At 35.8% G+C, this 19610-nt stretch overlaps 2 protein-coding genes across 4 annotated transcripts; one reads left to right on the top strand and one right to left on the bottom strand.

The window, feature by feature from the left end:
• The first annotated feature begins 10618 nt into the window (after positions 1–10618).
• Positions 10619–15092, top strand: LOC103847881. Of its 3 annotated transcripts, none has more exons than XM_009124912.3 (3): positions 10619–12510; positions 14228–14381; positions 14458–15092. In XM_009124912.3, the coding sequence occupies exons 2-3, from the start codon at positions 14235–14237 to the stop codon at positions 14905–14907; spliced, it is 597 nt and encodes a 198-aa protein (XP_009123160.1). In that variant the 5' UTR covers positions 10619–12510; positions 14228–14234; the 3' UTR covers positions 14908–15092. The 3 variants fall into 3 exon arrangements, with proteins under 3 accessions (XP_009123160.1, XP_009123159.1, XP_033137927.1); XM_009124911.3 differs by having other exon boundaries at positions 10957–12510; positions 14204–14381; XM_033282036.1 differs by lacking the exon at positions 10619–12510 and adding an exon at positions 12549–12563 and having other exon boundaries at positions 14204–14381.
• On the bottom strand, positions 14966–16467 carry LOC103847882 (succinate dehydrogenase subunit 5, mitochondrial). Its single transcript, XM_009124913.2, has 4 exons — positions 16205–16467; positions 15698–16008; positions 15448–15633; positions 14966–15199 (listed from the first exon to the last, which is right to left on the bottom strand). Exons 1-4 carry the CDS (start codon positions 16368–16370, stop codon positions 15143–15145), a joined length of 720 nt encoding a protein of 239 aa, XP_009123161.1. The 5' UTR covers positions 16371–16467; the 3' UTR covers positions 14966–15142.
• Between the last annotated feature and the right edge of the window lie 3143 nt (positions 16468–19610).

Here is a 19610-nt window from a genome sequence, read left to right as displayed (position 1 = left end):
GAAAACAGTAGTTTGTGGCTCTTATTCATTAAACAAGAATTGCAAGGAGAGGACTCCAAAGAGTTAGATAAAGAAGAAGGTAAAAACGAAGAAGTAATGGTTTAAGAATTGGAAAATCCGGGTGTCCTAGGCGATGATGCCAATTGGACAAAGAAGATTTTAAAACAGAAAATGCTCCTAGAGATGATGAACAAGGCCACTCATAGCTTCCACCCTTAGCTGGATCCGTCAAGAGTGACGCTCCCGTGTCTAGAGCCTTCATCTGAAACATAGAGAGAAATAATTCCACAGACGTTTGGTTATCATTACAGAATTGATAAACTGATATCAGATTCTTATGTATTGATGGCACATAAAGCACATTATTAAACTGAAATTTGCGTGTAGCTGAGTTGGTAGAGAAAGAACCAGTGTGGGTTATTGGAAGGACAGCGCCGTTTCCAACAACAATCGAGTCATTGCCAGTGTACGGATTGTGAATGGCGAAGTTTTGAAGATCTGATGTCACATGATGTGTTGCGCCACTGTCCATAAGCCAGCCATCAGCAGTTGTTGCGTTGAGACCTGCAGCGTTTGCAATTGGACGCCAGCTCGGATTTTTTCTTTGTGGTTTTTGATTGAGAACAATCCGGTACATTGGACAACGTTGTGCACTGTGCCCATGTACTCCACATGCTTGACACTTCCCTAGATATGGTCGAGAAGGTCGGTTGGAGTAGCGATTTTGTTGCTGCGGCTGTTGATACTGTTGTTGTTGTTGAGAACTCGGGGGGCGCCAGTTGTTGTTGTTGTTTTAAAATTTTGACGCCTGATTTGCAGTGACTGGAAATGCAGGTGTCGATGGCTGTGCACACATGATCATTGCTTCACGGTTGACAAGTTTCTCATGTAGTTCAGTGAAGGAGATCAGGTTGTCACGTCCGTTAGTTGCATCAACTTCTAGTTTGTATTTTTCTGGAAGCCCAACAAGGATTTGTTCAATGAGATCTTCGGGATCCATTGGTTTTCCAAGTAGAGCCAATCCATCAGCCTTTGGTTTCATGATGCGCAGATATTCGCTAATGGTTTTGGTTCCCTTGGCGCAGCTTTTGATCTGGAATATGAGTTTCCTGATGTGACCTCTGGTTGGAGTTCCAAAGGCGCAATCAAAGGGGCTCCAGACTTCATGTGTGGTTTTTGCACTAGCCATAAGTGGCTGAATAGGAAGAGAGATTGCTCCTAGTACAACACTGTAGAGAAGACGATCTTGTCTTCTCCATGCAACGAACGCTGGATTTGGTTCTGATGAGCCGTTAGCTTCAATTGTTGCAGTAGGGATTGAATCGCTTGCAACTAGAAATCGATGAAGCTCATGACCTTCAAGTAGAGCATGGATTTGCTTGCTCCACATGAGGTAGTTTGTGTTCGTCAGTTTGGTGATGTTTCCCATGTTCACCGAGAGTAGTGTGAGTTGTGGGGATCATTGGAGTTGTACACCGCGGTGCGTTCAGCAGAGGCTGCAGTAGAAGAGGGGGTTGATTCACCAGACATGTTTGAGAGATAATGAATCGAAAAGAAAGAGAGGTTTTGAATGGATCAAAACTCTGATACCATACATGATTTGTATAACTTGATTATATTGAATAGGAAGCGTACATTATATATAGTTACAACAAGAGAATATGTAGAGTAATATTCACATAAGAGATAAATTAGAGTATGTACTTATCCTAACTACTTTGTACTTATCACATAAGTGATGCATATCCAATAGATTTTTCTTCTTTTGTCTGCTTTTGAATTTTCTGTTGTACATAATACATGAAGATGGTTGAGAAGCTTTACAAAGATGGTTGAGAAACTTTTTGTCATCAATAATGAATGTTCTTCTTTGTATTTGGATGGAAGAGTGATCATCAGATTGATCAGATCATTTTTGTTTACTTATCTCAAGTCGTGCCAATCTTAGCAATCTTAAAACCTTCTATTGTGACCATGAAATTTAAGGTTATTGTACTCAAATAAATGTGAAACATTTAAAAATTATATACTACACATCCGTAAAAAAAAATGTCATTGAGTATGGCTAATATTACGGAACTTATAAATCCAAGACATGTGAATGTTTATTTTTAAAAAGATTTGCATTGATAAAATAAAATAACAACAACCGCGACAATGAGTTTTTTTTAAGGGAAATAGATTTAAGTGAAGCTGAAAGATGCTAAAACATTAACTGACAAATCGTGGTTGTTTAGGTTCTAACAGGGGACTCATTCCACATGAGCTTTCTTCGGGGCATTCTCTTCCAGAATGAGTTGTTTTTGTTTCCAGAATGTTCTGCATTTTTTGTTTCTTAGTATAAATCACACTGAAGAATCTAATACCATTTATCTTCAAATTTAAAGACTACTTTTTCCTAGAAACCAATGGTTGTTCCCCTATAAGTAAAAAAAAGGAAAAGTGTTAGAACTAAATTTTGAATTCAGAAGATATGAAGACTTAGAAAATGGCAAACATACCTAAGTGGTGGGCCTTGAAGAGACGAAACTCTAGATGATGAAGCACCTAGATACTTGACTCGGTCCCTTACAAAAATGATAGAAGTGCTAGTTCAGTAACACGTGAAATTAGCACAACAAAGAAAGTGACCACCAATCAGATGACACAAACCATCCTGCTTTAAACGTGTAACTCTTAGAAGTTGCTGTTGCACTTCTTGCTTTGGCAAAGCAATAGAACTCAATGTTGATCCACCTGTTTTATTAGCGTCAACACTTGAAGTTAGTTTTTATGCTGCAATGCTTGGTCAGCCTGAGCAGCTCGTTAGCAAGCATAGAGAGCCTTTCACGCCTAGAACATTCTTTAGAAGATTCAGCTTCCCTAGCTGGTGATCCCTGAAGAAATCAATGAAAATCCTGGAGTGACCGACAAAACCTACTATTTTCTAAGAGCCAGTTGCAATTAGTGTAAGAGTAGGCACTGTGACAAATATAGCATCTAAGCTTAATACCCACTTGCTCAAGATGACAGAACATTATTTTAATAAACAAAACAAAATTGTAATGCTATGACACATTATTTTAATAAACAAAACAAAATTGTAATGCTATGACAATGCATAAATTAATGGGGAAAAAAAGAAAATTATCCAGGCAACAAAAGAGTCAATGATCATCAACTTGGCCTAAAATTTTTCCGCAAGCACTATTGCCAACATTTCCTGATATATCTCAAAGCTTAATAATATTTCATATGGTAAAACTTGGTCAGAAAAATAAGCATATCAGTCCTCATATATATGAAGGTAAACTTTGCTAGAGGGATGGACACAAAAAAAAAAAAGAGTAGAAGCAGTAATACTAAAGCCCTCATACCTGCTGTTCCAGACATCAAGATACACGGTGTAGGAAAGTCTGATGCATACTTTGTGAATTTGCTTCCACCCTTCATATGGACATACATCCATGCTATTAGAATTACCTTCGTAGTAGCACTGCAAAAATTTGTTTTGACTATAATTCATCAAACCATCAAATAGTAGAATCTAGTATAATATAGAGCAGCCACAGACTATCCTTACACACTTGACGTCTAGTCGATATAGTTCACATCCCCATTTGTGTGTTTAAATAGATTTTGCTTTGCATTCACAGTTACTTCCACAGCTATTACATCTCTTAGAAAGTATAAGGATCAGAAATTTCCACTTCAAGGTTTCACAAATGACAAGAATTATGGAAACTGGTGGTAACTTTGTAGTGAGTAGACTTGTGGGTTACTTTTGTTTGTATTGTCTAGATTAACAAGGAATAGACATTGAAATGCAAACCGCTGGTGGCTTCACCCACATTTGGCCAACAAACCATCTGTTCTCATCGTATGTAATAGCCGCAGAAAGTAGTCTATCTCCAACATAGCTCCATCCCTAAGAACAAATCAATCAAACTTCCTTAGAATGCATCAGAAATCGAGTAAGCTGGGAGAAACAAAGCAAGTTATTAAATATCAATGCCAAGTAAATTCTAAAGACCACATAAGCGAAAAAAATGGGCAACAAACTAACACAAACATTGACATTCCTGTGAAGGTGAAATTAAATTGTTGTAAATGACGACAAGAATACTTTCGCTATAGTCGGGAGTGATGGTTAACATTGTTTGATCTTTTTGATATCTTAGCAGTGAAGATGTTCATCACATCCAAGATACACATATATAGTTCGAGCTTTCAGTCGTTATCTTCAACGATGATAAGGTTGCATAAGTGATGATGCAGCAAGATATTTGGAAATTACCTTTATTATTATTCATTAGTTTACATAGATAATTACCTTTTATTTATATTTTCCATATTTTAATGGTTTTCCAATTTTAACTAAGATTAGGGTTTTCTAGATTTAAAGATTTATTATAAATAGACATTGAAGCCTAAAGTTGTATTCAATTTTGATTTGATTAATAAAGAGCTTTGGCTTTTGGGAGAATTGTATTCTCTATCTCTTGTATTGATTTGATTAGATTCATCAACCAAAAAGCAGGTCCCAAGCGAGGATTCCCTAGAATCTTTTGGTTGAGCTGGCAGGTCCCAAACGTGGTTCTATAACTCCTTGGTTGAGTTGTTTATCGTTGCTTCCGCTCCATCAGGTGGTATCAAAGCCACGTCCCTTTGGTTTCTTAATCGAAGATCGATTCTGGATGTCATGTTGATTAGCAGTTGCAATCTTTATCCTTTCGTGGACGAAAGTCCTTTTGTCGGGAGAGAAGAAGGCCAGAAGATCTACAAAGAGATTTATGGTAATCCAATCTACGACGTTTATGAAGATGATGAAATCTACAAAGAGATTTGTAGAGATATAATCTATGATATTTATCAAGAAAACGATTTTGATAATTTATTCTGTGCAAAAATAGGGCGAAATCTCGTTTATGCAGAAAACTTCAAGCATAATCAAGCTCGTGCAATATTCGTGCATAAACAATTCTATGAGAATTCGACTTGTGCAAGATTTGTCCAGATTCGACTTGTGAAGATATTGTGCAACATTCAATGTGGAAAAATTGGTTGAAGATTCGAGGACGAATCTTTCTTGGCTAGCGAGACCTGATGCAGTAAGATATTTGGAATTGTTTATCGTTGCTTCCGCTCCATCAAGTGAGGCTGAGTGGGAGGGGATGTGGAGTGCAGTTTAATGCTTGGATTAATGGAGGAGGTCAACCAAAACTGAAGCCGTTATAGAGAATTAGATCAGAAAGATGGGAACCCAACGGACACGACTATAAGAGACGCATTTTTTTCGTTCCAAAGAACTCTAGACAATCTGGGTCCTAAACCGTTATAGTGATATAAGAAGGCCCAAATAAACTATAAGCCCATACGTAACCCAATTCGACCGCGAGAACAAAGTAGGAAGATTGAAGAATGCTTGACACATGGCGCAAAACACCCATAGGTGTTTGATGATGTGGACGCAGGAGAAGGAGCAACCCCAACTTTATTGTAATAGATTCTTAATGCCATTTTTTTAACTCTTGTATAGTCTTATAGAGAAATCCAAGATCACAAGGTCCTTATCAAAGCGAAACTAAAGAAACGCAAAGAGCAACTGCAAAACAGAGCAATGAACTCCAAATACAGAAAAAAATCATCTCAATCTTAAAACCTCCATAGACTGAACTCCAAAACCTCACATTTCCTGCTTATCAGCTTCAAAAAGCTCCTCCAGCCAAATAGGATTCCCTTGAGCAACGTAAGACGGCGACCACCTCTCCTGCGTAAAACTCTTTGTAATAGCTCCCGCACACCGATTTGCCTTCGAATCAATAACCCGGAAGGACCATCCCCACAAATCACCAAGAGCTTTCCTGAGTTCTGAGCACTGATATCTAAGCACTGGCCAATCTTGTTGCCTCTTTACTGACCCCAGCAGATCGGAGAACTCTGCTTCAAAAACAAGTTTCTCCACATGATGACTTCTCATAGATTATATATCCCACAACCAAGCAGTAAATTTAGCATCCACAAAAGATCCTATATTACTAAAAGCCCTTCGACTGTGAAGTAAAGATTCTCCCCTGCAATTTCTCAACACCCACGACGCTCCAAGGAACTTCTTTTGTTTTGACCACTTGAAAGCGACATTGCATTTTAGCTCTCCACCGTTTGGAGCTTCACATTTGTTTCTAGCTAGGCGAGTGGAATGAACGATACAAATATCTGCCTCATCCCAAAGACAACTAAGCCTAATGAGATATTTCAGTTTCGGCCCATTAGTCTGTGCAACGTCAGTTACAAGATAATTTCTAAGGTTTTATTTGAGAGATAAAAGAAAGTCTTACCAGACATAATTTCAGAAATCCAGTCAACATTTGTTGCTGGAAGACAGATCTCGGACAATGTAATGATTGCTCAAGAGATGTTCCATGCCCTGAGAACTAAACCAAACGGACGCAATGAAAGGATGACCATTAAGACGAATATGAGTAAAGCGTACGACATGATGGAGTGGTCGTTCATTGAAGCTGTTATGCAAAAGATGGGATTCCACTCGCCACCAACCCGTCAAATATGAATTGATTAACCATATGAGTTAAATCTTCCTTGACAATATCCCAGAACTTCTGATAAAAGAGAGCTGTCATCCCATCTGGCCCAGAAGCCTTCTTCAAATGCATAGAAAAGAGTGCTAATTTGACTTCCCACTCAGTGACCGGAGCAGTAATATTATCATTTATTGAATCCGTAATCGTCGTGGATACCTCAGACAGCGCGTCAGTTATATCTTCTGGGTTAGAGGACTCAAATATTTGCCTAAAATAACTAGTAGTAATGGCTACCAGTCCTTCCTCATCCTCAACAACATTCCCATTTGCATCTAAAAGCTATTTGATTTTATTCCTCGCTCTTCTTTGCTTTGTTAATGCATGGAAAATTTTTGTGTGTTCTATCGTCTTCTCTTAATCAGAAAACTCGACTTTTTTGCTTCCAGAACATCTCTTCTGACTTAAGAGCATCATAGAGTTCTTTCAAGGCTTCCGCTATTTCCTCGGTCGTAGCTTCATCGTTCGAGTACAGACCCTCTACCTTCTCTTTAAGTTCCTCCACTAATTTTTTAAAGTTGAGGTTATGCTATCTCCTCCACTAACTCAAGGCCTTACGACAACTCGAAATATACTCTATAATATTGGCGTCCGGAGGAAGATCTGGTGATTTCCATTCTTCAATAATTACTTGCATTAATTCCTCATTATCCAGCCTTTTATCGAATTTGATTTTTTTCGCTCTTCTTGTGGATTTTGTGAGAATGTCTGCTAGAATCGGACGATGATCTGATCCCATAACCTCATGTACTTTACAGCAGAATAAGGAAATTTCTCGTGCCAATCCTCATTTCCAACAGCTCTGTCTAGGCGGTATCTAACAGTTGGCCTTTCTGGTTTTTTTCCTACCTATGATAACATGTTCCTAGTAAATAAGAACTCCAGCATACCACAATCACTTAGCATTTGCTTAAAATGTTACTTATAATGTGTTAATATTGGTAATTTTTTATTAAACCGCTACAATATATCATAAACAACTAGTCATAAATATCCCGCAAAAGTTCAATTTCTAACCATTATACCAGTCGTATATATCACTTATAACCGTCAGAAACCACAAACACCTGCATCTGCAAACTCCCACAATTGCAACTGCAACCATTGTATTTCAACTAGTGAGTTAACCATTAAATTGATTTAACTGTTTTCTTTATGAAACCCGTTTTTTTAAATGACTTAACCATTCTTAAAATAAAAATATTATACATAAAATTAGTATTTCGGCGTATGGGAAAAACTCTAGTGTATTAAGAAATAACAATGACCTACTCAAACGTCAAATTAAAAGAAAAAAAATTGACCATATGTATTTTTGTTAAACAAAATAGGACATAACCTTTGAATCAGTTCAATTGCTGTAACTTGAAGTATTTTTCGCTTCTTAATGTCCAATTGTACGTAGTGGCACTCCAGTTTTTTTAAGCTTTATATAAGCAAGATTATAGCTAAAATGTGCAGATCATACCCAAAACTATATGGTGTTGTTTTCGAACGTGTGCCGTCCATCGTCCTAATCTTAAGTTAGTTTCGATTTGAGAGAGGCGTATTAAAGAACGAGGCTTTAAAGCAGCAAAAACGCAAGAAAGGGAGTGCAAACAGTTTTCAGATGCCGAAAAGAACAGTTTTCAGATGCTGAAAAAATAAACTGTAACACAACGTCTACTTTAGTGTCCATAGAACACAAAGAAATACCTTTTACACCATTATGTTGCCACTACAAATAATATTCTCATGAGATACCAAGACTAACCCTTCTCTTGCTTTCCTGATTTATTTTTCTTTTCTCTTTTATTTGTTGAAAACCTGCTCTCTGATTTTAAAAGAATATTACATAGAAAAAAATAAGAAATTCAAACCATTATGTGTCACGGACGTGTCATTATAAATCCCATGTGTCAAAAAGTTATAACCGCGATTCCTGATCTATATTGTGCCACTCCACAATGCTTACCAGCATGTCACACTCCTTGCTGAGGTCAGTGGAAGACGGAAACGAGTCCAGAATCAACTTTTGGTTTCACCTATAAAGAGTCCAACCGTTTCCCGTTAACTCATCAAATTCACATCAATCCCTTGCTCTTCGACACATAATTTTCACTTTCTTTGTCCTTTATTTAAAGAAAGAACTATGTTTTCTGTCTCTGAATTTCTTTTTTGCACATATGACAACGTCTATGGAGGCGACATTACTAACAATGATGAAGCAGTTCAGTATGCTCAAGCTGTGTTTTCAGAAAACGGTGACGACGACGATGACGTTATCTATGATTATGCTCCAGCAGCATGATTTGATCATTTCTTTTGTTAGGCCAAAGTGTAGATTATCGAGTTCCATACATGAACCAAGATTTTGTACCCCTGTCCCGTTCTATGAATAATTTTATGCCCTGGAGCTTATTTATGATAGTTGCTTTCTCAATAAATGATAAATCTTCGAACATTTGATTCTCTCAACTTCTTTTTATCTCAGGAATATAATTGAACAACATGTTTCGATGCAGTTTTTAAAAAGAGGAGAAGATCATATGTTTTTTACGTGCATATGAGACCACTAATAATCTTATTCACCCTGGGATCAGTATAACCCATGAACACCGCGGTTTCAAACATTTGACTTTTATACACTCACTCGATCCGTATTTTACTCATGATAAGTTCCTGGATTACGATAGACACCGCACATCCTCTCTTTCGTAACAAACAATCGGAAACAAAATGGGAAGTTGTGTACACAGTAGGTATACTTTTTATTGATTGGAATAACGTGGTTGTCCAACTATTATACTCACATTCACAATAATATAAATACGAATTATACAAATATATGCAGACTATTTAGTTTATATATTATGGGTTTTCTATATATCTTTGATTCGACAATCAGATCAAAATCCCTTGTCTGTTTCTCAATAGAGAGAGCCCATTTAATGTATACTGAAATGGATCCTCAAAATTTCCAAAAACCAATTAAGTTAATGTTTAGATAAAAAAACTTGCTTTTATTCTCTAAATCTGATTTCTCTTGAGTTTCCTGGACGAGGTAGCATAACACCAAGCAAGTTAGTTTTTTGGAGTCTTTATTTTTTTTTTATTTTTTTTTTTATCACTGAGTTTTTTGGAGTCTACTAATGCATCCTAATGGCACCTGCATGCATACGTACTTCATAGAGTACCTAACCACTAAAAATCTTTGAAAATAGAAAAGTAAGTGAGAGAATATATGATGAAGAGACTAAGAGCATGATTAACATAAAAAAAACCATTTGAATTTTTTAAATCATGATTTGACACTTTTCTGATAAGAAATTTTTTTATATCTTTTATTTACAAAACGTTTTTTAATGTTTCTTATAGTTAAAAGGTAAGAGACGTATCTATATTATTAAAACTGAAGTACATTTGAGAGTTGTTTGGAAACTAGGATAATAGTATAAATGAGAATTGTTTGGAAACATGGATAGTAATATAAATGAGAATTGTTTGGAAACATGGATAGCAGTAGAAAATAATACTTGCTTATCTTAATTGATTTTTTAAAAGATTTTAATTATATTGTTAATCAATTCTAACCCTTCATCTATTATATTTACTAAATAAGTTAATATCATTTATTACAGAAGTACAAAACAAAATTTATTTGTTTTCAATTTTTATTTTATCTTTTACATTCATTTTTCTCAATTTTAATTATTTCTATACAAAATTCAAATCAAAATAATAATTTAAAATTAATTTATATAAATAATTGATTCAAATATATATATATATATATATATATATTAAGAAAATTTACTAAAATATTTTCCAATAACCATTTAAAAAATATTTTCACTATATATAAGAAAAATACAATACATAACTTAATTAAAAACACCAACTTAAATTATGGTTTTTATATTTCATATTAAGTTTATAAATATAATATATGTGATTATTTATATGATGGTATGTATAAAATAATACTAATTATATGATTACTTATATTATGGTACATATAAAATATGATTAATTATATGATGACATATATATGATATATAATAGTGACATGAAAAACAAAACTTATTTGTTTTCAATTTTTTTATTTTATCTTTTACATTCATTTTCTCACTTTTTAACTATCTCATTAATTATATTTACTATAATATTTTGCCAGGATTATTTACATATTAACTATAATAATTCGACATATTTGAATGAAACCACTCTATTTGTGATAAGAATTCAAAATGGTTAACAATTTTTTTTATTTACTTATGTATCGGTTAGACATGGACATTCGGATAACTATTCAGCTACGAGTTATTTCTGTGGGTTATCATGCTTTTTGAGTTTTGAAACTAGATTTCATTTCGGGATTATAAATTTTCATGTGTGTTTCAAATCGGGTCCAGATAACCTACAAATATCCAAAAACTAATGTATTTGACGCCGGTACGGATATTTGTATGAAAAGTAAGAATATTAACCGATTCAATTCGGGTATGTTGAATTCAAATTAAACTAAAAATAACCAAATAACCAAAAGTAATCATATTACTCTATTTGATTCAGGTTCGATCATGATGTATAGAAATCTAAAAGTACTTATGCAATTAATTATATTATGACACATATAAAATATATAATACTAATCATAAAAATAAAATATCGATTTATAAGAAAGTAAAAATTAACACCCGCACGGGCGTGCGGGTCAATCTCTAGTCTTATATTACATTTAGAACCCTATTTTAAAGAACATGAATTAATTATGGTCTTAAGAAATCGTTTCTTCTTCCGGATACTTTCGCAACAATTATAGATATGTATGTCCAGCTGTCCTATTACAACTAGCTTAGCCTTTTTTATTTGTTTTAAGTAATTATTTACAGCAAATTTTTATTATTATAGTGATCAGATACTTTTTTAACAATTTCAACCACTAATGATGCTCTAAATGTGGAAGTCTATGTGTATTGTAGACCACTGGCAAATGGCGATGCACATCAACTCACAGCAACATTGGTCTCTAAGGATTTGATCTCTTCGATATTACTGTGAATTGATGTGCATTGCGATTTGTTCAAGGAGTTTTAATCTAAGTATCTGATTTAACAGAAAATTCAGCTTTTGGTAAAAATGTTTTTGAATGTTTTTTTCTGTATAAAGCGAACATTAAAGGATTAAAAAAATCATTGAGAAGTTATTGGATTGAGTCCATATATATATCTGGACTTGAAAAGCTAAATCAATAAATTTAAGATTCAATAAATAAAATATCTGCTGAATTTATTTAGAAATTGTTTTGACTGAAACTTTTTAAAAGCAATATATAGTAATGCATTCTAAGTACATAATTTTTAATATTGTTCTGCACTATATATAGTTCATGTGTTTTTAATAACTCTTGCATTTTAACTATCTAATTCTTGATTAGGTATAAAGATGACTTATGGTTTCCAACTTGGAATGAATTACTTCGTTATCTTCTTTTTCTTTTTTTGTTAAACGTTATATTTTTATTATATGTGCTATTTTGTGGCCTGATTGATGCTCTTGTTTGCATTAGATAACCAGTGATAAAAAACGAATCACTAAAAGTAATGGCCTTCAAAACCAAATAGTAAAAGAACTATGTTGTTGTATTGTATGGTCGCTATGAAAATTTTAATGGGGAAAAATAAAATACACTAAAGTTTGGGTAAAAGTAACGCCCAAAAAAAGAGTTATGCTTTCTTGGTGTAATTATTGCTTTGTGAGGGGCATGTGAATGAAATAATGGTGGTCGTAGATTAAAAGCTTTATATGCTGTCCAAAAAGAAGAATAAGATATATACAGAATCCAACTCCATTGAAGAAGAAAGCTATTGACAAACATACACGCTAGCTAAGCTTCTTGGGTTTCTTTGAAGTTCTTCCAGGAATATACATTTAAACAAAGATTTCCAAGGTATGTCTTTCTTAATTTTTCAATATACCAATCCCAAAGTCTGGAAGGCTCAGGTAACTATAAGGTCGAATTCTTCATTTTACAACGTATTTTATTGGTGGGTAATGGATTATCTTTACGTATCATGATGACGTAAGTTTGGTGTAGTGTCTTTAGTTTCTCTGTCACCACCATGTATTATGCTTCAAGTCAGATATAGGCCCTTATAGGCCCTGTTCGTTTGTACATCTGGAAGATGCATCCAGATGGTCTATCTAAATGTTTTATCCAAATGTTTCATCTAGGTGTTGTTCGTTTTTTCATTTCGTCCATGCATCCAGATGAATCATCTGAGTGCAGTTATGTTCGTTTTTTTAACTTGCATCTCTATCCAGGTAGACTTGTTAATGAAATGACTAAAATATATTTTTTCTTTTGTTTCGGCGGAAAATAGTATTTTTACGGTTTTGGCGGAAAATACGTTTTTATGGGTTTGGCGGGAAATACGTTTTTGCGGTGTTGGAAGGAAAAGTAAGTTTTTCAAGTTTTGGCGAGAAAATACATTTTTCCGGTTTTGGCGGAAAATGCGTTTTTTCGGTTTTGGCAGAAAAGCGTTTTTTCGGTTTTAGCGGGGAAAATGCATTTTTCGGTTTTGGCGAAAAAATGCATTTTTTCGGTTTCGGCGGGAAAATGCGTTTTTTCGATTTCGGTGGAAAAATGCGGTTTTCCAGTTTCAGCGGGAAAATGCGTTTTCCGGTTTCGGCGGAAAGATATGTTTTCCGGTTTTGGCGGGAAAAAACGTTTTCCGGTTTCGGCGGGAAAATGCGATTTTCCGGGTTCGGCGGAAAAATGCGTTTTTCTGGATTCGGCGGGAAAATGCGTTTTCCGGGTTCTGCGGGAAAATGCGTTTTCCGGTTTCGGCGGGAAAATGCGTTTTCCGGTTTCGGTGGGAAAATGCATTTTCCGGTTTCGGCGTGAAAATGCGTTTTTACGGGTTCGGCGGGAAAATACGTTTTTCCGGGTTTGGCGGAAAAATGCATTTTTCTGGGTTCGGCGGGAAAATGCGTTTTTAGGGGTTCGGCGGAAAAATGCGTTTTTCAGTTTCGGCAGAAAAATGTGTTTTCCGGTTTTGACGGAAAATGCGTTTTTCGGGTTTCAGCGGAAAAATGCGTTTTTCGGTTTCGGCGAGAAAATGTATTTTTTCGCTTTCGCGGGAAAATTGCGTTTTCCGGTTAGAAAATGCTTTAAAACATAATATCAATTTGCATTTTCGCCCAGATGAATTACCTGGCTGAACAAACGAACAGCCCCGTAATATATTTTTTTCTTAACAAATCGGCTGGGTTACTTTGAGATGAATTTGTATATGTTAACAAAGAAAATTTTCTACTTTTTAAATGACTAAGAAGTTTTAGGCATGCAGATTTGTAATTCCATAGAGTGAAGATCTTATCATATATCATGTTATTTAACTAACCTGATAATTTGGATGACTATTGTACTTACGAGAATCCATATTTGGTCATAATAGTTGTTTTCTATAATTGTTCACAGATAAGTAAACAATAAACAGTAAAGATTGCGTGCATTGAAAAGAATCTAAGTGATGTTAGATAGACTGTCACTGTGCAGCACCCAAAATGTCTTTAAAACCTAAAACCCAAAGAACATTCAAGTAGATTTTAAAGCATTTCACTCGTTCGTGATCTTTTAGGCAGCTGAGAGTGAGATTCTGCAGGTGAGCGATGGTATTTTCCTGCACTGACGACGTGGCCACAGGTTTAAAAGATGTTTTAACTCATTGTTACAAATGCAAAGGGAGAAAGGTTAGCCTTTCAGATCACGAAGACAATGACGAGAAACTTATTGGGGATTTCAACTACGACCATGAAGTTAATAAACTAAAAAACCCATTCCTTTGCTTTTGTTTCATTTCCGAACCTTCTTTCTGATTTTGTATGGTTTCAGATTGTTGTTTTCCAGATCAGAAGCCGAGCGATGGAGAAGCTAAGGAAGAAGCCAAAGATAGGCATGGAGAGACTAGCTTACACACCAAAAGTTTACCCATCTAAAGAGGAAAGCAACATCGAAAAGGAAGAGGTTGTAGAGTTTTGTTCCGTGGGAAGCAGCTTCTCGGAATGTTGTACAAGTGATCTGAGCGTAGAAGCATATATGACAGCAAAAACTGAGTTCTCGAGGAGTTCGAGCTTGAAAGGTGTGGAGTTACAGAATGAATGGAAGATGTATTATTTGAATGGAATAAGGAAAGGATCAGTGATTCAAGAGTTGTGTCATTGCCAAGGATGGCCGTTTGGTTTGGGAAGAAAAGCCGCGTTGCTTCCACCGCTACCTAAGTCACCTGCAGAGTCTTGGTCATGGAGGAAACCAAATAGAGTAGCTCCAATTCCTTTTATTTGACAAAATAAAAGTAAACTCTAAAAGGTAAGGAAACATAACACAAAGACCTGTTAAAAACTGTCGGAGCTGTAAATTTATTTTTCAATTGGTGTTGTTGTTAAGCTTTAACTTTGAAAAGCTTCATTTTGGAGGAAATAATGAACAAACTCACCATATATGTCATTGGTCAGTTATCGACCTTATTATACGCAATTAGCAACATAAAAAGTTTTGGATCTTTTCTTTTTTGTTTTATTTACGCCCTTTGCTCCACGTAAGACCCCGATAGTCCTGAAGTTCCAAGAACGGTAACCTACAGAAGAAAGAAATCAAATAAACGCGTAAAAGAGAAGTATTAGTTTATCCTTTTCACAATGCTGCATACGATACGACTCATGCATGAAAGTTGAAAAAGAAAGATGGAAAATATCAGATATAGTAAAAGAACGAGTGAGAATGTGTGACTTGTTGATAACTATGCAACTCATGCTTGAATAAGGAAGTTGTAGCTTATATGTTGATGTGAAAGATGCACAATGCAAGCGGAACTAAATTTAATACCTTTCCCCACTCTGAACCGAGCCCGCTGCATCTCATCTTCAAGTGGATCATCTTTGTCCCCAACTCCATCTCAACCTTCTTCTTCAAGTAAACTTCTTCAGGCCCAAACGCATCTAGGTAGGTAGTATACCTATGATAAGCAAGATGCAGCGCTTTGGTTATATCTTCTGGTAAGCTCTTCACATTCTGTAACAAAAGAAGAAAAAGTCAAAGCCAAGAAAATGTGGTTGGTGAAGCAACAACAACAAACCTCCCCACTCATTCCAATGCTATCATCGATCTCCATCTTTAAGGAAGTGAGAATCCCACCAAATTCCTCAACAGCCTCAGCTGCTCTGAACACATTAAGTAAGGCCTCTTGCCCTTCCTTGTCATCTGTGTTTTTCGAGACTGCGTTTTTGGCGTCGTTAACAACAGCAGAAGGTAGCGCTGCCCAATCTGCAGCCATCAGTTCTTTGAATGCTTTCAGAACATCACCGTCTTTGATTTCGGGCATGTGAGACACATCTTCACTAAAGCTGCGCACTTGTCCAATATCCATTGCTCGAGGATACCGAAAATCTGCAGTTTTTCACCATCAAACATGTCAAATACAAAGCGCACGCACGTGCAGACATCAGAGGCTTCACAACATAAAAGCTATATCTTGGATTCATGTAGCGATTAACACAGTAAACTTAAGATTCCACCAAAACTAATCAATAATCCGTTCATCGAAAGATATAGAAACAAAGAGGAGGCGATTGCAGTTAATTACCGTAAGGAGTTCGATTAGAAGGACACGAGGAAACAGCGAAGAATCCTCGCGTGGAGAGGAAACGATGGCGCAACAGCTGACTTCGAGCGGCGGATCTGGATGATCGGAGCGTGGCAACGGAGGAGGCCGCCGCAGCGGTACGGCAGAGGGATCTCAGAAATGCCATCTTAGATTTTTCGCTGCTGTCAAATCTGAATGCGAAAGCTCTCTCAACATTCGGAGTTCCGATGAATTGGTGACAACGTTTTGGACTGTAGTAGGTGGTTTGGGCCGTGATCCTTAAAGCGTGATCTAAGTTATCTCCGGCCCGCTAAAACCCAGTTTGATGAAATTTATGCATTAAAATGGGAGTTAGATTACTCTATGGGCCACACCTTTATTTTTTCTACATTTTGTTGTGGGTCAACAATAAATTGTAGACAACTTTGCCCTTAATATACATTCAATACCTAGACGAATAATACATGGATGGGCGATACGTAGACGGGTGATACGTGGACGGAGATGAATGTAAAAATTTCAGAAGCTTCATCAGAGTAAACTCCACAATAGTTGAACTTAAAGATATAACTCCAACAACAATGTTTGTCTGTGGACGAGGATGAGAAGATTTTGATTATGTTGTGCACATAAACGCTAACATAACCATGAATAAAGAACAAGAGAGATCTCTTAAATTTGTAGATAAAAAATTGAAGTTTGATGTGGTGGATAGAGTAGTAACTCAAACACTAAACATAGATATTAAAAATGTAACATATTGAAAGACTGTGATATGGATGCCAATGTATCCACAATTTCAAGGATGAACAAATTAATAACTTCTAACTAATAACTACAACTTACATGCCGAAAAAAGCTTGAATGATGAAAACAAAGCTAAACAAACCAAAAATTTAAAACGCGTCATCTCCTCCTCCAAAACCCCGGCCAAAACGAGTCAGCTCCTCTTCTCGGTGAGCCACACCATGGATTCCGAGCTCAACATCGTCGTGGATGAGCTCGGTGAAGCTGCGGTGGTTCGAGCTCGTCACAGTCTTCCACCATGAGATATGTAGTATGCTGAATTTTAAATTTTACTCCTAATTTTACTCGTCCACAAATAGTCATCCATGTTTACCCGTCCATGTTTACCCATCCACGCTTATCTTCCCACACTCATCCACATGTGTTGTTCCATGCTTATCTTCTTTATGTAGTTATCAATGTTTTTCAAACATCCACATATCACTCATCCTAATACAATCATTGAATACGTGTACAAGTACAAATTTTAAAATATAACAAAAAAAAAATATCAAAGTGGATATCAAATTATAGAGAATAAAAAAATATAATTTATATCAACAAAATTTTCTATATGTATTTCTAATTTAAAAATAAACAAAAACAAAATATTAAAGTAGAGTAAACAATAATAAAGAAACACACTATCTCTTTCCTCTTGTCTAATAAAATTTCATTTTCTTCTCATTAAGGGCAAATATGTATATTCTCTCTATAGGTCCCATGAAAAAGTGTGTTGCAAGTGCATTGTGGCCTTGGATGTAATTGAAAAGTGATAAAGTGCATCTTGATGCAAAAAATTCTTAAAATGACATCATGTTCAAACTTGTTTTAGTCTTGAGTTTTTTTTTTTTTTTGAAGAAAAAAGTTTTCATTACTGACAAAAAACTAAATTATACAAAGGAACTAAAAACAAAGAAGTGAAGAACATAAGCCCAATAAGTACTAATCCAAAGCGTAAGAGTTCTTCACCACTAATATCAGTAAAGTACAAGGAAACAACCACAAGTAAACTGAATACCAACAATGATGAGAGGAGCTGGCAGAGAAGTCAACAACCGCTGCAACAAATACTTTAGTGTATTTTGTCGCAGCAGCAAGGGAAGGGCTAAGACTGAATTGCCGGCGAGGGAAGAGCACATACCAAAACCAAAGCCTTTACAGCATTTGAAGTGACAGTTAGCTTTGAAAAACTCCAACTCTTTGTACTCAATACCCCACAATAGGCAGACCCCAAATGTGAAGCGGAGATTCGTTCTCAGGATGGCTCCACACCACCGGAGACGGAGAAGCTTATGTCTTCACTGCCCGCAGCAGAAAAATCGGGTTAAGACGGCAGCAACCAAACCAAACCTAAGCGTTACCTGCAAAGAAGAAACAAAAAACTCATGTCGTTGGTGCCAAGCGAGCACAGAACGACACAAGGATGGAGAACCAAGTCGGACCTTGCTCGCTTTGTTTTCGATCGATGACAAGAGATGTTCTTCAATCGACGTTTAACGCTGAATGTTGACTTTGGACCGGTTCGACGGACACCTACGAGTTTCTTCTAGCTTTATCTCCAAAATTCTCCAAAATCACCACATATCTCCAAATCATTCATGAACATGTAAATATTCTAAAAAGATTCCAAAACATAATAAATATATTCTAAAACAGTTATATACAATGGCTAAAAACTGTAAAAAATCCATGGTATATCAACTTTTCCGGACTTACTATTTTGCTTGTCCTCAAGGAAAATAAGAGTAGTCCTAATGAAAGAGGTTTTTGAAAACAACATGGACTCACATAATTTAAAATCACTGTTCTCACTCCTGCAAATATGATAGGTGGAAGTGAATGATTACTAACCTTGGATGATTCAATGTACTACACTCTAGCTTAGTCACCATTACCATACATCACACAAATCCAGTGATAGCGTCTGACATACCCCTCTACTGAACTCATTTCTGCATAAAGTAAATGTGTAGACTACATCTTGGGAGTCTCGATCAAGGGACACATGGAATCAACTCAAGCAGGTATCTGGACCTACACGTAACCCTTTCTGGTTTTCCCTTTCTCTTCTATCTCCTCTGAGTCTGATTTTTTTCTTTTTCTTTTTTATTATTAGAAAGTATATATAGTATTACTGGGCAAAGTTGTAGGCAAATAGTTGGGTCATTGATAATTTATCTACTCCTCGCTTCCAATCAATGTGTGATCATTCTATTAGAGTCGAATAAAAGGGTCGTGGGAAAGATTCCTACCCCTCTAAACCGCAAGAAATAATTTCAATATTTTGCAAATATGGATGCGAAAGAGTGGTGGAAGGAGAACCAGGGACACAAAGTCTAATACTTTCCAGACTTGCAAGTGGACTCCGATCCAATGTATAACAAGTCGCAAAACAAGCAAGTACTTGTCCACTCCTCTCTCCTTTTCGATCTGGTGGAGTTCTAGTACTTGCCGGCAAAAACACTAGTTATTTAATCAAATTTAGAGGTACTATTTAAAATATGTAGCGTGTATCCATGAATAATAAGAAACTTCATTAAAAAAGTGAATAGAATTTTAGTAAATATTAATTAATACAAAAAAAAACATTCTACCACCTTCAATCTTTATAAATAAC

The sequence above is a fragment of the Brassica rapa genome, chromosome A10 (genome assembly GCF_000309985.2).
Source record: "Brassica rapa cultivar Chiifu-401-42 chromosome A10, CAAS_Brap_v3.01, whole genome shotgun sequence".
NCBI lineage: Eukaryota > Viridiplantae > Streptophyta > Magnoliopsida > Brassicales > Brassicaceae > Brassica > Brassica rapa.
This window is presented reverse-complemented; position numbering and strand designations above follow the sequence as displayed.

What these genes read in the sequence shown, in the direction of transcription:
- LOC103847882 (XM_009124913.2), bottom strand. Translation starts at nt 16,370, where the DNA reads ATGGCATTTCTGAGATCCCTCTGCCGTACCGCTGCGGCGGCCTCCTCC. An exon ending in TTCTAATCGAACTCCTTACG is followed by an intron (nt 16,009 to 16,204) that starts GTAATTAACTGC and finishes GAAAAACTGCAG; the next exon opens with ATTTTCGGTATCCTCGAGCA. An exon ending in TCGGTTCAGAGTGGGGAAAG is followed by an intron (nt 15,200 to 15,447) that starts GTATTAAATTTA and finishes TTTCTTCTGTAG; the next exon opens with GTTACCGTTCTTGGAACTTC.
- LOC103847881 (XM_009124912.3), top strand. Translation starts at nt 14,235, where the DNA reads ATGGTATTTTCCTGCACTGACGACGTGGCCACAGGTTTAAAAGATGTT. An exon ending in ATTTCAACTACGACCATGAA is followed by an intron (nt 14,382 to 14,457) that starts GTTAATAAACTA and finishes GTATGGTTTCAG; the next exon opens with ATTGTTGTTTTCCAGATCAG.